General features: G+C 50.4%; 1 protein-coding gene across 2 annotated transcripts in view; it reads left to right on the top strand.

Annotated features, from left to right (window-relative positions):
* The window catches only part of SCAP (SREBF chaperone), a 55,696-nt gene that overhangs the window by 10,228 nt on the left and 29,388 nt on the right, over positions 1-16,080 (top strand). For both annotated transcript variants that reach the window (XM_053936382.1, XM_053936374.1), the window contains exons 2-4: positions 3,787-4,003; positions 10,898-11,027; positions 11,776-11,933. In XM_053936382.1, coding sequence (XP_053792357.1) covers positions 3,882-4,003; positions 10,898-11,027; positions 11,776-11,933 — 410 coding nt within the window. In that variant the 5' untranslated portion in view covers positions 3,787-3,881. The remainder of the gene's footprint in view (positions 1-3,786; positions 4,004-10,897; positions 11,028-11,775; positions 11,934-16,080) is intronic.

Here is a 16,080-nt window from a genome sequence, read left to right as displayed (position 1 = left end):
CCCAGGGAATTCTGTGTTCTGTGTGTGCTGTGAGGAGCCCAGGGAATTCTCTGCTCTGTGTGTGCTGTGAGGAGTCCAGGGAATTCTGTGTTCTGTGTGTGCTGTGAGGAGCCCAGGGAATTCTCTGCTCTGTGTGTGCTGTGAGGAGCCCAGGGAATTCTGTGTGTGCTGTGAGGAGCCCAGGGAATTCTGTGTTCTGTGTGTGCTGTGAGGAGCCCAGGGAATTCTGTGTGCTGTGAGGAGCCCAGGGAATTCTGTGTGTGCTGTGAGGAGCCCAGGGAATTCTGTGTTCTGTGTGTGCTGTGAGGAGCCCAGGGAATTCTGTGTGCTGTGAGGAGCCCAGGGAATTCTGTGTGCTGTGAGGAGCCCAGGGAATTCTGTGTTCTGTGAGGAGCCCAGGGAATTCTGTGTGTGCTGTGAGGAGCCCAGGGAATTCTGTGTGTGCTGTGAGGAGCCCAGGGAATTCTGTGTGTGCTGAGAGGAGCCCAGGGAATTCTGTGTGTGCTGTGAGGAGCCCAGGGAATTCTGTGTGTGCTGTGAGGAGCCCAGGGAATTCTGTGTGTGCTGTGAGGAGCCCAGGAAATTCTGTGTGTGCTGTGAGGAGCCCAGGGAATTCTGTGTGTGCTGTGAGGAACCCAGGGAATTCTGTGTGTGCTGTGAGGAGCCCAGGGAATTCTGTGTGTGCTGTGAGGAGCCCAGGAAATTCTGTGTGTGCTGTGAGGAGCCCAGGGAATTCTGTGTGTGCTGTGAGGAGCCCAGGGAATTCTGTGTGTGCTGTGAGGAGCCCAGGGAATTCTGTGTGTGCTGTGAGGAACCCAGGGAATTCTGTGTGTGCTGTGAGGAGCCCAGGGAATTCTGTGTGTGCTGTGAGGAGCCCAGGGAATTCTGTGTTCTGTGTGTGCTGTGAGGAGCCCAGGGAATTCTCTGCTCTGTGTGTGCTGTGAGGAGCCCAGGGAATTCTCTGCTCTGTGTGTGCTGTGAGGAGTCCAGGGAATTCTGTGTTCTGTGTGTGCTGTGAGGAGCCCAGGGAATTCTCTGCTCTGTGTGTGCTGTGAGGAGCCCAGGGAATTCTGTGTGTGCTGTGAGGAGCCCAGGGAATTCTGTGTTCTGTGTGTGCTGTGAGGAGCCCAGGGAATTCTGTGTGCTGTGAGGAGCCCAGGGAATTCTGTGTGCTGTGAGGAGCCCAGGGAATTCTGTGTTCTGTGAGGAGCCCAGGGAATTCTGTGTGTGCTGTGAGGAGCCCAGGGAATTCTGTGTGCTGTGAGGAGCCCAGGGAATTCTGTGTTCTGTGAGGAGCCCAGGAAATTCTGTGTGCTGTGAGGAGCCCAGGAAATTCTGTGTTCTGTGTGTGCTGTGAGGAGCCCAGGGAATTCTGTGTTCTGTGTGTGCTGTGAGGAGCCCAGGGAATTCTGTGTGTGCTGTGAGGAGCCCAGGAAATTCTGTGTTCTGTGTGTGCTGTGAGGAGCCCAGGAGTGGGGGAAACTCCTGTGACACCTCCCACGGGCTGTGGGACCCGTGGCACCAAGGAGGGACTGTCCTGCACGTTCCTGGCTCAGGATCTGAGCTGGAGCCCAGGTGAGATGTGTCGCTCAGAGCAGGAATTTGGGGTGGTCTGGTGCCAGTCCTGCTGCTTCCACGTGTGCTGGGGCAGCTCTGAAGGCAGGAGGTTCTCTGATCCCCCCGGAGCCTGTGTGGGATTGATGGATTGATGGATACAAGCACTGCAGCACCAGGAGGGGGAATTGCTGCTGGTGGTCCTTGGCCCACCTGGCCCTCAGGTGTGTGAGCATGGCACTGAGCTGCTCCCTGGGCAACAGCACAGACCAACCCAGTGACCTTCATAAATTCTCATTTTTAGCAAATCCTTCCTTCTTTCCCATTCCTTCCTCCCCTGTCCTTCCCCAAGCACGGCCTTGGCAGGAAAGGCCCTCAGATCCCACATCTGCTGCCGGGCTGGGGTGTTCCACCTGCAGAGCAGGTGTGGGCAGCCAGGTCAGCCCTTGCATGTGTGGGTCCTGGTGGGATGCTGGCAGAGGGCTGTGGGGGCAGAAGGACCGTGTTGGCTCTGTTCCTGCTTGCCTGAGCTTGGGGCTCTAAATGGAAAAGGCTGGCTTGAAATTCCCGTTGGAGGTTCAGATACAGGCAGCATGATGGAGCGAATTCCTGAATGTGTTGAAGTGCAAGAGAAGTACTGTGGAGCAGGGATTTATTTCAGATTTTCCCTTGTATTCCCCCCCTCCAGGCTTCACTGGCTCAGCTGTATGTTTTTATTACACTAATGCTGGGGCCTGCTTCCAGAACATTTTGTGGGAAACTGAGGAGTTGAGTGCGCCTAAAACCCCAGGTGACTGTGTGTTAGAAAAGGGAAAGTTTCCCACCTTTGTTAGTTTATCCTCTGAGCTCACAGCGGGCTCTGCTGTGTTTCCCTGCCCTTAGTGTCCAGGGAGGCTCCTGGGAAGGCTGTAAAGCCTTTCAGACAGAAATGTAAAGAATTTGCAACATGTAACTATTGTTGAGTGAGATGAAAGCTTTTGTCTGGGGAAAAGTGGCAAGTTTGAGTTGATTTTTCCTGCAGAAGGAAGTTTTACATTTCTTCCTTCTGCTGGTCAGCCTTGTTCTTGCAGGGGTGCAGGACACAGGAGCCAGGTGGGGTCGGGACAGGAGGAGAGGGAAGGGCCTCAGGCTGGGCCAGGGGAGCTCAGGGTGGACATGGGGGAAATTCCTTCACTGAAGAGTGGTTCAGTGTTGGAAGGGGCTGCCCAGGGCACTGCTGGAGTCCCCATCCCTGGAGGTGTCCCTGGGTGTGGTGCTCTGGGCTGGGGACAAGGTGGACATGGGGCACAGGGTGGGTCAGTGACCTCGGAGGGCTTTTCCAAGCCCACTGATCCTGGGATTCTGTGCCGTGTGTCCATCTCTTGTACCTGAGCCACAAATGTCACCTGTGGGCCTGCAAGGTTACACATCCTGCTGCCCCCGTGCTTCCAGGCAAACTTTGTCTTGGATCTGCAGTCATCATGCAAGAGGCAAGAAATTCTCCTTTAACATTTGTCCTGCAATCCACAGCTTTATTTGGGCTTAGATGATCTCTGTTTGCAGAAATGCCTTGGAGCAGGAACAGTTCCTGCTGTTCACTCTTAGGAGCTCTGTCACAGCATAAAACAAATAAAGATGCCAGATTTTAATATGCAACCTCCTCAAGTGATAAAGAAATACTAGCTTTGGAATGCTCTGTGTTTTCTTGCAGAGTGCTGCTGTTGGACAGCACGTGAGGAGAGTAAATAGAAAGTTTTCCTCCTTGAAATTACCAGAAGCTGTTGCCAGTGCTGTGCTCCTCCCCAGAGCAACTTTTGGCAGCTCAGGCTGGTCAGAGAGCCACTTGTGATGTATTTTTTGCCACAGGAGCAGCATATCCATGTTGTTGTTGAGTTCCTCCTGGAACAGGGATGGTCCAGTCCTGACAGTGAGGTTGAGATCTGCTCAGTCATTTCATAGGATCAAGAAATAAATCCCAGAATGGTTTGTGCTACAAAAGGACCTTAAAGCCCATCCAGTTCCACCTCTGCCATGGCAGGGACACCTCCCACTGTCCCAGGTGCTCCAAACCCTGTCCAGCCTGGCCTTGGGCACTGCCAGGGGTGCAGGGGCAGCCTCAGCTGCTCTGGGCACCCTGTGCCAGGGCCTGCCCGCCCTGCCAGGGAACAATTCCTTGCTGAATGCTTTCTAAAAGGAGCTGATGGTGTTTCTTTCCCTTGCCTTCATCTGTTTCTCTCCCTGTGCCCTCCCCAGCTGGAGCCAGTGCCTTCCCTGGAGGGCTGCCCATGCTGGAAGTGCCCGAGCCGCTGCCGTGTCCCGGGATGGCCTCGAGGTGAGGGCGGCCGAGGATGACCCTGACTGAAAGGCTGCGCGAGAGGATTTCGCGGGCGTTCTACAGCCACGGGCTGCTCTGTGCTTCCTACCCCATCCCCATCATCCTCTTCACTGCCCTCTGCATCCTGGCCTGCTGGTGAGTCCTGCCCGCCCTCGTGGCACGCGGGGGGTTCTTGGCAGCCTTCTCCTGGGCCCACCCAGAAGCTCTGGTTTTATTCAGAATCTGTAGGTTTTGTTTCTCCTGTTGTGGGACCAAAGAAACAACAGGGATGAAGTGTCTTCATCTGGTTTAATAAGTGAGAACTAATTGAATAAGTGAAGTGAAGCAATGAATGAGATGAAAGTAACCCTCAGGCACCTGGTAGTGGACTCCAAACCCATGAATTAAAAATGGGGAGGAGGAAAGCTGATCTTTCTTTGCACACCTGCCTGTCCTGTTCTCCCCGGAGCCTGCGCTCTTCTGTTTCATCCTTGGCACGCCTGTGTGGGAGTAGATTCCCTGCTCTCCTTATGGACCCTAATTTGGATGCCCAGTTTGCAGGTGGATATAATTTTACTCCCAGGGATGTCACACGGGCTGGGAACCATCTCCAGCAGGGCACTGTGGGGCTGGGCAAACCTTTGTCCCCAGACCACACACAAATGTGCGTGTGCAGATTCTGCCTTGCAGGGTTTCATTCCCTTGTGTGTTTGGGCAAAATAAACCTGTTGTGATGATTTGCTCCCCTGTTTGGAGAAAAGCTCTAAAAAAATATGGCAGTCCAATTTTTTCCTGGACAGTTCATTCCCAGCTTCATACTGAACATGTTCTTTGAAAAGCATACCCAAACTTGGTGCAATATCATAGACTTGCTTCTCATGCTGAAGAACCTTCTCTCTGTCGCCCTCAAAGAGCAAGGTAGCTACGCACAGTATGTTGGGATCAAATCCTTTAAACTGCAAAGAGAGACAAACTTGCTGTTAGTCACAGTCTATGTGGCAGAATATAGGTTTTTAGGTTTTTACTTTTCAAATTCATGGCACACACACAGGTTTTCCTCTGAGCTGTGATGGTGGCAGCTTGCACATCTCAGTTAAAACATTGTCCAAGGGAGGATTTTCACACATGGAGAACCCCTGGAATGGAGCCCTTTGTGGTTGGGAGCAGCACTGGGGGTGTTGTTTCCTGCTTTGTCACTGCTCCACGGGAATCCTCGTAACCTTCAGGGACAGTTTTCGTCTCTGGCCCCTTGTCCTGTAGAACTTGAAGCTTCTCCAAGGCCCAGCCAAGTGGTTCCTACACTTCTCCATCGTGGATATGAGTGCAAGGAGCAGCTCTGTGTTTTGGCTCCAGCTCTGCCAGCTGCACCTTTCCAGTGGCATTTCTCCAGCTGGAAGCTGCACCCGGCAAAGCCAAGTGTGAGAAGCGCCAATCGCTTGTTTTTAGAATTTTTAAAAGTTTAATAAGAATAAAATGGTTATAAAAATAGTAATACAATTAGAGCAACAAAAGTTTAGAGTTAGGACAATTACAAGATGATAAAAAGCAAAGAATTCCGGACGTCCGGGTGTTTTTGGGCACTGAGCTGCCAAAACCATGCCTGTGAACAAAGGGATAACCCTGAAAAGCAACAGCCTGTTGCATATTCATACATCTCATACATGGTGCAAAATTCCTTGCAAATTAAGAATTTTTCTGGTTTTTGTCCAGTTCTTCCCCTTAATCCTGGTGGTTCCATAAAGAGGAGAGAAGGTGGAAGGGATGTTTGTCTTTTCTGATAAGGAGGCTGTAACTCTTTATGTGCCCTGTGGCTGTTATCTCTGTGTGAAGAGTTTCTTGTTTATCTTATCCCTTTTCTTGAGCTAGTTAAAAATACCTTACATCACAGAGTTTATATTTTAACATTATGTCGTAACCTAAAACTATATTTAACACACTACTTAAAAAGGATTAACACAGTATTACAAAATAACCCTCCATAACACATACGGTGTTCAATTTAATATTTGCCAAGAGCCAATCATAAAATACACATTTTTCACAGCAAAGCAGCGTCCCACGAGTGTCACTGTGTCACCTCATTGCTGCCTGGGAATGGCTCCCCAGCATGGGCTCGGGCTCCTCACTGCAGCTCCCGCAGGCAGCAAATGCAGGACGAGTGCTGCAGTGAGAAATGGTCACCCACAAAGTGCTGTGCTTTGGGAGGGGTCCAAACATGCATGTTCCCCTCTGAAATTGGGGATTTCCCTTCTGAAATTGGGGATTTCCCTTCTGAAATTGGGGATTTCCCTTCTGAAATTGGGGATTTCCCTTCTGAAATTGGGGATTTCCCTTCTGAAATTGGGGATTTCCCTTCTGAAATTCGGGATTTCCCTTCTGAAATTCGGGATTTTCCTTCTGAAATTGGGAAAATTTCAGAAGGGGATTTTCCTTCTGAAATTCGGGATTTCCCCTCTGAAATTCGGGATTTTCCTTCTGAAATTCGGGATTTCCCCTCTGAAATTCGGGATTTTCCTTCTGAAATTCAGGATTTTCCCTTCTGAAATTGGGGATTTTCCTTCTGAAATTCAGGATTTTCCTTCTGAAATTGGGAAAATTTCAGAAGGGGATTTCCCTTCTGAAATTCGGCATGTTCCCATCTGAAATTCGGCATGTTCCCATCTGAAATTCGGCATGTTCCCATCTGAAATTTGGGATTTCCCCTCTGAAATTTGGGATTTCCCCTCTGAAATTTGGGATTTCCCCTCTGAAATTTGGGATTTCCCCTCTGAAATTCGGGATTTCCCCTCTGAAATTCGGGGTTTCCCCTCTGAAATTCGGGATTTTCCTTCTGAAATTGGGAAAATTTCAGAAGGGGATTTTCCTTCTGAAATTCGGGATTTTCCCTTCTGAAATTCGGGATTTCCCCTCTGAAATTCGGGATTTTCCTTCTGAAATTCAGGATTTTCCTTCTGAAATTTGGGATTTTCCCTTCTGAAATTCGGGATTTTCCCTTCTGAAATTCGGGATTTTCCTTCTGAAATTCGGGATTTTCCTTCTGAAATTGGGAAAATTTCAGAAGGGGATTTTCCTTCTGAAATTCGGGGTTTCCCCTCTGAAATTCGGGATTTCCCCTCTGAAATTCGGGGTTTCCCCTCTGAAATTCAGGATTTTCCTTCTGAAATTGGGAAAATTTCAGAAGGGGATTTTCCTTCTGAAATTTGGGATTTCCCCTTCTGAAATTCTGAAATTCCTCAGCCTGAAACGTGGGTAATAAAGACATTCCTGCAAACCACAGTGGGTCTTGGGTCCTGAGCTCTTCAGAGGGAGAGGTGGACCAGTCCTGTCTGCTGTACCTGGCATCAAGGAGAGCGTGTGGAATTCTGCTGCAGACAGGATGACCTCAGTTGTTGTGGTTTTCCTCCCCCTCGCTCCAGTCAAACCCTGCCATTTTTGCGTGCAGACAGTTTTTAAAAGTTGAAGTAAAGCACAAGGTCCACAATTTATGCACCAGGGGTTCTGGCCTCAGGCAGGTGAGGGCAGTGACCATGCAGGGAATGAGTCTGGGCTGGCTGGTTGGTGCCTTTACTCCTGGAAGGGTTTGTACAGACCCTGCTTTTAATGTCACTGGCAGACAAGACTCAGCATCCCTGGGTTTGATAATAAATTAATACCCAAAGCAAAACAATCCTGTGACTCATTCTTACTCTCTAGTCCTAAAGTCTGAAAATCCAAGTTAGTCCCCACATCAGAGGGAGAGTTTTCTTGTCCTGCTATAAATCCCTTTGTAGGTGACACTCATTTTCCTCATCCCACCTGAATGGATCTCTGCTGGGATCTGCATTTTTCCCTGGAATGAGAGTGTCACCAACCTTGTCTGATACCAGCCCAGAGAGGAGCAGGTGACACCTGGAAATGTGGCCATTGGGTAAACCTGAAATCCCAGTGTCACTCTGAAGAACAGTTTTTAGTTCAGGTAAGGATTGCAGATGACCCAGGTGACTCTGCAGCAGGTTTAGGGCAATTAAACAGGGGTTTGTTATTTAACTGGAAAAAAAAAAATCAGGTTCTGCTCCTGAAGAATGGCAGAACTGGCTGGAACCAGAGCCCCTGGGAGGTGTGGGTGTGGATATTTATTTAGAATTATTTCTGTAAGAACCTATCACTCTTGCACAGGCCTGTACTATTTGTGTGGTAACCAGAGGACCTGAATTCGAGTCAGACTCTTCACGTTCCAGATGCCCAGAGAACAGAGTCTCCTCTGGGGTCTCAGCACGACACTGGGAGCAGGTTGTGCTGCACAGGAAAGGGGAATCTCCTTCCCAGTGCAGAATTTCAGGCCCTGTCAGAGGGAAGCAGGGCACAGCCACCCCCACTTGCTCAGGAACAGGCTGTGGGTGCACTTGCCAAGGCTAAGAAGGCACTGTTGCTGCCAGGTCCTGGCCTTGCCAGCCCTCTGGCAGGACCCTGTTAGCAGATTCCCTCCCTCCTCAGCAGTGGGACTCCAGGCTGGTCTGTCTTGGCTGCAAACAGGCCAAAAGCTTGTCCTGCTGGGAGCTGGTTTAATTCCATGGAGCAGCTCCTTTCCTGTTACCTGAGACCTGGCAGCTCCCTGCTTCCCTCTGCCCTCAGTGGCTGGGAAGGGGGAATGTGCAGGGAGGGGTTTGCCTGGAGCTCCATCTTGGCCCCCTGAGCTGTCTTGAGAATGTGTCAGGTGCTCGGATGAGCACTTCTGCCTGCACCTCCCTCGTGCTGCTGGCTGAAATGCACTTCACCAGTTCCAGCTGGTTACAGGAGCTGTGTTCCCTTTCTTCTGGGGTTTCAGAGGGGTTTCAGGAGCATCTAAAAAGAGCCTTTCCCAAAGCCAGAACAACTTGAGCTTTCCTGTCCTCCGTGATAGATCCCAGGATGGGTGGGCTTGGGAGGGTCTGGATGTCACCCAGGCCAGCCCCCTGCCAGGGCAGGGTCACCTGGGATGTGTCCAGCTGGGTTTGGGATGATTCCAGCCCCGCTGGGACTCTCCATGGAGAGAGGCTCTTCCTCCTGCTGAGCTGGAGCTGGTGTGCTTGGCTTTGTGGCCATTTCAGGTCCTGCTGTTCTTCCCTCCTCTCTCTGTGCTTTCCATTCTCGTGTTCCCCTCTTTCCCTGCTGCTCAAAAAAAAAAATCCCTAACAAAGAGAAATGTGAGGAGAGTCGAACCCCAGTGCTGGAAATGCTTTCCCTGGGGCTGAGGTGGGGCTGCTCTTCCCTCTGGGCAGTGTCAGTGACCCAGAGCTGGCACAGCACAGCACACCCAGAGCGGCTGGGGCTGCCCCTGGATCCCTGAAGTGCCCCAGGCCAGGCTGGACAGGGCTGGGAGCAGCCTGGGACACTGGGAGGTGTCCCTGCCGTGGCAGGGCTGGCACTGGATGTTCCTCAGGGTCCCTTCCAGCCCAAACCACTCCAGCATTCCGTGTTCCCAGCACCTGGTGGGTCCCAAAGAAAGGCCAAGCTCACACAGGGAGCCCCTTTTCCCTCCAGGCTGAGCCATGAGCCAGGACTGAGAGCTCAGAGAGAATCCCATCCTGCTCTGGCCTCACCCCAGAGCTGCTGATCCCACCTGGAGTCAGCACCTGTCACTGGCCCTGCAGGAGAGCTGAGCCCCTGCCCTTGGAGGGGAGTCTGCTGCCCTGGGGGATCCCACGGGTGACAGATGTCCTTGGAAAGGCACTGGGACAGCAGCAGCACTGCCAGGCACTGCCAGCACAGCCAGCCAGGCCAGGGGGAACCCTCCACAGTCACAATAAATCTGAACAGCCTCTGGTTGAAAATTGATCAAATTCCACAAAAAACTGTTGTGTCTCCTCACAACTCACAGGGAATACCCCTCTGCAGGAGCATCTTCTGTGAATCTCAAGTCTTTTCCTTGGATTTCTGGACACAGTCACCAACACTGAAATCATTTAGGGAAAAAATAGTTCCTCCTCAATCATCTACTGAATGTGCTCTGCTCTGTTTATCACTTATGCTTGATCTTATTATTCCTTTTTCTCTTCCCTGCCCTTGCACAAGGAAATGCTAATAATTAGATGTATTTCTGTCAGACCAATAAAAAGCAAATCTGACAAGCTTGGCTTCTGATTTCATTGTTCTTTTTCAGCTGTTTGTTGTTCTCTCTGAAGCCTTGTGTTTAGATGCTGCTTGTTCCTCCTTTGATGAGCCAGGCTAATCCCTAATGAAGTGGGCAGAGCCTTGCAGGAAAACAATTCCAAGGCCTTTCTATTTATTGTGTCAGTATTGCCACAAAATTCATCTACAAACAGGACAATACATGGGGAATTGTAAGGCCCCAGAGAGCCTGAAGTTCTGTTCTCCAGTTCAGTTTGGTGCTGACAGTTCCAGATTCTCAATGGCTCTCTGTGTGTCAGCAGCCTTGCTTTTCCCACCACTTCAATTCTGATTTGCTTTTAACCACTTCTGAGAACATTTGGAGGTAAAATTCCTGTTCTAAACTCTCTGTAACCTCGTTTTCTCAGTTTCTGAATAGTTCACAGTCTCTGTTTTGGGACAGGAGCTACGATCGCCGCAGGTTGTGGTGGCAAAGCAGCAAGAACATCAAGATTTCATAGTTCTGGTGCCTCACTGCTGCTCTTAAAAGTGCTTTGAGGACCAGTGAAGTTAATGACGAGTTTTGGAAATAGTTTGAATTTAAATGAGGAAGAGCAGAGGACTGTAAAGGATTTGGGCAGGGAAGCAGCCACTGGAACACCCGGAGTGCCTGGGCTTTGGGTGGGATGCACAGTCACTGAGCATTCTGAGTGCTTTTGCCACAGCTAACTGGGCTGGAGGAATTCAGGAGAGGCCCTGCAAGGCCTTCCCTGCTTTCTCTCCCAGGACTTTTCCTTCCCTTTCCAAGGGAGAAGGACTCCTGGACAGCAGCCTGTCCCATGAAAGCCAAGCCCCCTCGCCGGCTCTCCTGTCCTGCACAGCTCGGCTTTGCCGAAGCGGGCCCGCTCATTTTTTTTAACTCTTCTGCCTATAAACGTCCGTGGGCCTCCAAAGTGAGAGAGTTCCCTGGTTGTGTCCCCCCAGCTACCCCCTGCTGAAGCTGCCGCTGCCGGGGACGGGCCCCGTGGAGTTCAGCACCCCGGTGAAGGACTACGCTCCGCCGGGGCCGGGCGCGGGGCCGCAGCACGGGGACCCCGGCGAGCGTCCCGACTGGGTGAGTCCTGCTGGGGCCACTGGGGAGGGGGCACGGGCCTGCTGGGCTGCCCCAGCACCTGGTGGCCCAGAGCAGCTGTGGCTGGCCCAGCCCTGGAAGCGTCCAAGGTTGGGTTGGACGAAGCTGGGACGGTGGAAGGTGTCCCTGCCCATGGCACCCATGGGGTGTAAGGTCCCCACGATGCAAACAGGGAATCAGGCTCCTCTTGCTCTTGCCTGCTGAGCCCTGTCGTGTCCCACCTCTTGATTTGGGAAGGGGAAACAGAGGCTGGCAGAGCCCTTCCTGCTCTGGTTCTCTGGGAGCTCCCTAGTTGTGGGAATCTTTAAAATCAGAGGGTTTTGGGAAAGTATATCTAGCAAGATATTAGGAAGTTCTAAGCTTAATGATGGAGCTCTGTGCATTGTGTTTTAAGGCTTAGAAGCAGATATTGTATTCAAAATAAGCAAGCACTGTTGTAACTGAAGGTAGGTGTGCTTACAGTGGTTGGATAGAGCTACTGTCCATATGATTTTGCTTTGTGTGATTGGTGAAAAAGCTTTTAAAGTGAGTTATGACATTGAGTTCTTTGTCTGCTGCCGGGGGTGTGAGCTGCTGGCACCTGCCCGTTGTCACAACCACGTGAGGAGGGTGGTGGTGAGGAGACAAGCAGCTCGAGGCGCGCTGCTCCCGCCCCGCCGGGGCTTTGTGCACAGAGCCCTGGCCAGCAGTGCCCGGGGCCGGGGCCTGAGGCTGCCGTGTCTCCCCGCAGTACGTCGGAGCTCCCGTGGCCTACATCCAGCAGATCCTGGTGAAAGCCACCGTGTCCCCGTGGCAGAAGAGCTTCCTGGCCGTGGATGTGTTCCGGTCGCCGCTGTCCCGCGTCTTCCAGCTGGTGGAGGAGATCAGGAACCACGCCCTGAGAGACAGGTGAGGCTCAGGGAGCTGCTGCTGGGCACACCTGCCTCCCAAGGGCTGCCCCGGGGCTGGCCAGGGGCTCGGGGCTGCTGCTGTCCTGGAGGAAGTGAGAGATGGGGTGAGCGGCGTCCTGCGCCTGGAGCAGCTCACGTTCGTGCTGGAGAGCTCCTGCGCGTGCCTGTTGGACACGAGGGAAGTACACAAAGGCTTGGCAAGCTTAAAGGTTAAAAAGGAGAGTGTTCTATTCGAGTATTTGATATTTATGGAATTCTAGAGGTGCCTGTGGATTGGAGGATGGAATTGCTGCTTCTTTAGCCACACTGGGTAAACCAACAGTTTATTAATTCTCTTCTCTTACAAAGAAGAATGTAAAACAATTTTTTTTTACTTGAATAGTGTGTGAGAACCCCGGTAGAAATATATAAATAGACTAGAAGGCTGAAGAAGTTCTATAAGAACTTTAAGACTTTTAAAAGAACTATAAAAGAAAACTTAACACTTTTAAAAATCAGGGCAACACCTGTGCTTCAGGTAGGGCACTGAAAACCCTCAGGAATTTTCTGGTCAGAGTCCAGAAGGGGCGTGCGAGGTGATGCAGGTGCAGTGTCTCAGAATTCCTTCACACCAGCTCTGCATCCCAGGGAGTTCTGGGCCACTGCTGGAATTTCCTGCTTAGGAACCTTCTCCTGACTTTCTTTGGCTGTTTTTAGGACCACTTTACACCTGCTTGGTTTTATCCTGTGGGGTTTATCCTTTATACAACAACAGCTTTCCTCAGCTTCCAGGTGTTTGCAGGGGGGGCTCCCACCCCCCAGCCCAGCCCCCTCTTTGTTAAAAGCCAAACAGAAAACTCTGGGCTTCAGCATTCCGTGTGCCATCCTGGGTCCTGCTGGTGGCACTGCTGCCAGTGTGACATTCCTGAAGGTGGGAGAGCAGAACCACACACAGACTGTCAGAGGAGTCTCACCTGTGGGGTGTTTTCCATGGAAAGGCTTTTCCTGAAACACCTCTGAGGTCACAAGGCTGTTCCTCGTGGCCACTCACATCCGTTTTGCACATTAAGAGGTGATTTTTTAATGTCCCCACGTCCTTCTGTCCTCTCCAGCTGACAAGCTCCCACCTCAAAGCAGAAACTCTTTTTACCCCCAAGCAGGGTCTTGATCTTTGTGCTGTTAACAGAAGGGGTATTAAATTTATCATTTTTGATAAATGATCAATGACCACCCTGCTCCTCTAACTGATGATTTGTCCTTTTGGGGACCCAGCTGCTGCTCTCAGAGGTCATGCTTTAGAAATGCCATTTTTGCTCTTCAGGTTTCCTCAGCTTTCCTCCCCGTGCCAGCTCCCCCAGCCTTGGCACTGACCTTCTGTGCGTGTGCTCAGTCCCTCTCCTCCCTTATCCTATGGGATAATCATCTGTTGCCAATTACAGTCAGAAACAACGTGCTCCCAGCCCTGTGTTGTGTTCTCATTATCTCCCTTGTCTTCTCCTTGTATTCTCATTATCTCCCCTTGGCATTGCCCTTGATGAGCAGTGATGCAACACAGAAACAAAATTATTACTTTTATTATTATTCTTCATACCACCAGAAGAAAATTACTTCAACATTTAGACCTAAACCTTGGGGCAAGGTTACCATTTTGGAGGTGCATTCAGATATTTCAGGAAACATCAAATTTTGAGATAAATTCTGCAATTACCTCAAAAGTCATGATGAAGTTCTTCTTGTTTGTTGCCAGTAACAAAGCTGAGCAGAAATAGTTTTTTTTACATGCAAACTGGCTTGTTTTGTATTCTATTTTGTATTCTTTTCTATTCTATTATGTAGCTTTTGTATTATTTTTATATTCCAGGAGGGAGCTGAAGGTTGTTAAGTGCACCTGGGCAGGAAACACACCGTGGGTGTGTTTCCACTGGCTGCAGATCCCAGCACTCATCTGTGTAAAAGTCAGGAGTGACCTGGAATCTGTGGTTTGCCCCAGCTGTGGGTTTTGGTGTCACTCTGCACCCCCAGCATCCCACAGGGACACGGGCTGGGAGCGTGGCCTCGAGAGAGGAACGGCCGTGGCCTCATCTGCAGCATGAGCTGTTATCTCTGCCACGTTCCAGAGCTGATAAAACACAAACCATGCTCATCTGGCTCTTCCTGGAGCCCCTTCCAGAGCCATCACTGCATCAGGTCCTTCAAATTTTCATTCCCAAAGCTTTGGTCCCTATAAACACCATTTTTTGGAGGTGTATTTTCCGTTTTCCATTGCTTTCTTCTGACAGCTGAGACTTGTCCAGGTGTCCTGCCATGCAGCCACAGGGTCCACACTGTGGAGGGAGCGTTCACAAAGACAAATCATCATTTTTGAATTCCTGTGCTCGTTCTTTGTAGTTATTATAGGAGAAATTTCTTCTGGAGAGGGATTTTACAAAGGCTTCAGTTCATTTGCCATCTGGAAGCACCTTCCTGTGATGTGCAGGGCCAGAGCCAGAGCCTCAGACTTTGGCAACATTTTAAATGTAAGGACTCCCTCTGGTCCACATGTTCTAGTGATGGCAAATGAAGTGTCTTTATAAAATGAATTATTTATTAAACAGACAGGAAATAACAGCTGGAAGATCTCAATCACAAACACTCCCCAGTATAAAACTGAAGAACTGCCAGTAGATCACAGCACAACAGAAACACTGCAGATATCGAGGTGCCTCTGTTAAAGCTGGCAAAGGAATAAAAAAAAAAGATTGGGAGTCAAATGGAGCTTCCCAGGGAAATGGGGAGATGTTCAGGTTCCTTCACTCAGCCCCTGGAGTAACCACAGAGCAAAGCAGTGTCCCTGCTCAGGGGATGGGTAGATAGATGGATAGATAGATAGATAGATAGATAGATAGATAGATAGATAGATAGATAGATGTAGATATAGATATATAATGATTACTGATAAAAACACAGCTACAGTGACAAGGTATAGCATTAAACCCAGAGTGTTCATGGTAGCTGAGGACAGCCCAAACAAGTAATTTTACTTGTATTGTTACCAGTGAGGATCAGGATGTTTCCCACCCCTTGAGGTTAAAAATCATAGGGAAGATGGGATGCAAATCAGGATCCAAGAAAAGTTCCTGGAGTTAATTTTTCAGTTGCAGTGATTGGAAGAGTTCAGTGATGGGTCAGTGACTCCCTTCACTTCCATTCATGGTTCTTAGTCCAGCGTTGCTCGGTGAAGTTCAGCATTTCACATGCCCTTGCTCACCATATCAAGAGTTAGACAGTTCTAACCTGGCCAATAACCTGCAATAACCTGACCAAATGTGCATGTACTGCAGAACAATCTGGTTATAGCCCCAGGGGGAACAAAACTCAAATTGTTCCCACCTGCTGCACTGGGGAATTTTATACCTTACCCCGAGGAGGTAGGAAGAGGTGCACAAATCTCATTCCAGAATCAGATGAAAATTCAGGTTACATTCAGGGGGAAATCTTTTCTACCCCCTGTGACAACCAGACTGAAGACACAAGCATTCTAAAGCAATAACTCATATACACTGCAAAGCTGCTGGGACAAACCATAAGCAAACATTAATCCAAACAACTGAAAGCTCAAATGCTCTGGCACCTTAACCGTCCTGACCAGGGCTTTACCTTTACCACTGTGTAGATTTGGGCTGTCATTCCTTCCAGAAGGAGCATCACTCCAGCTGGAGGAAGGCCACTGGAAAACGTGTTTGGTGTGGAATTCCCATCATCCAAATATTTTCATGAAATGAGTGTAAACGGAGAACAAATCCAGCAGTTGCTGTTGTTGCCAGTGGCACAGGAGCAGTGACAGCAGTGTTGCAGGAGCTTCGGGTGGGAATTTCTCTTGCAAGGGTCAGGTGCTCTTGGTTCTGTGTGTGCTGTGTTGGAGTGGCCCCAGGAAAAGCAGCCCTGCTCCCTTTCCTTTCCCGTGCAATCGCTGTGTGAGGGGTTGGCACGGCTGGCAGAGCAGGGGTGCTGTGGGGTTAAGGGCACTGTTCTGACCGTGGCCGTACAGTGGCTGTCACTTCCCAGCTCCGCAGCGTGCTGCACGCTCGGCCCCTCTGTGCCCTGGCTCGGCCTGTGCCCTGGGCTCCCTCTGCCTTCACTGCCCCGGAGAGTGCCAGGAGCAGCCGCGGCCCTGCCGGTGCCCAGCA

The sequence above is a fragment of the Vidua chalybeata genome, chromosome 1 (assembly GCF_026979565.1).
Source record: "Vidua chalybeata isolate OUT-0048 chromosome 1, bVidCha1 merged haplotype, whole genome shotgun sequence".
Lineage (NCBI taxonomy): Eukaryota > Metazoa > Chordata > Aves > Passeriformes > Viduidae > Vidua > Vidua chalybeata.
This window is presented reverse-complemented; position numbering and strand designations above follow the sequence as displayed.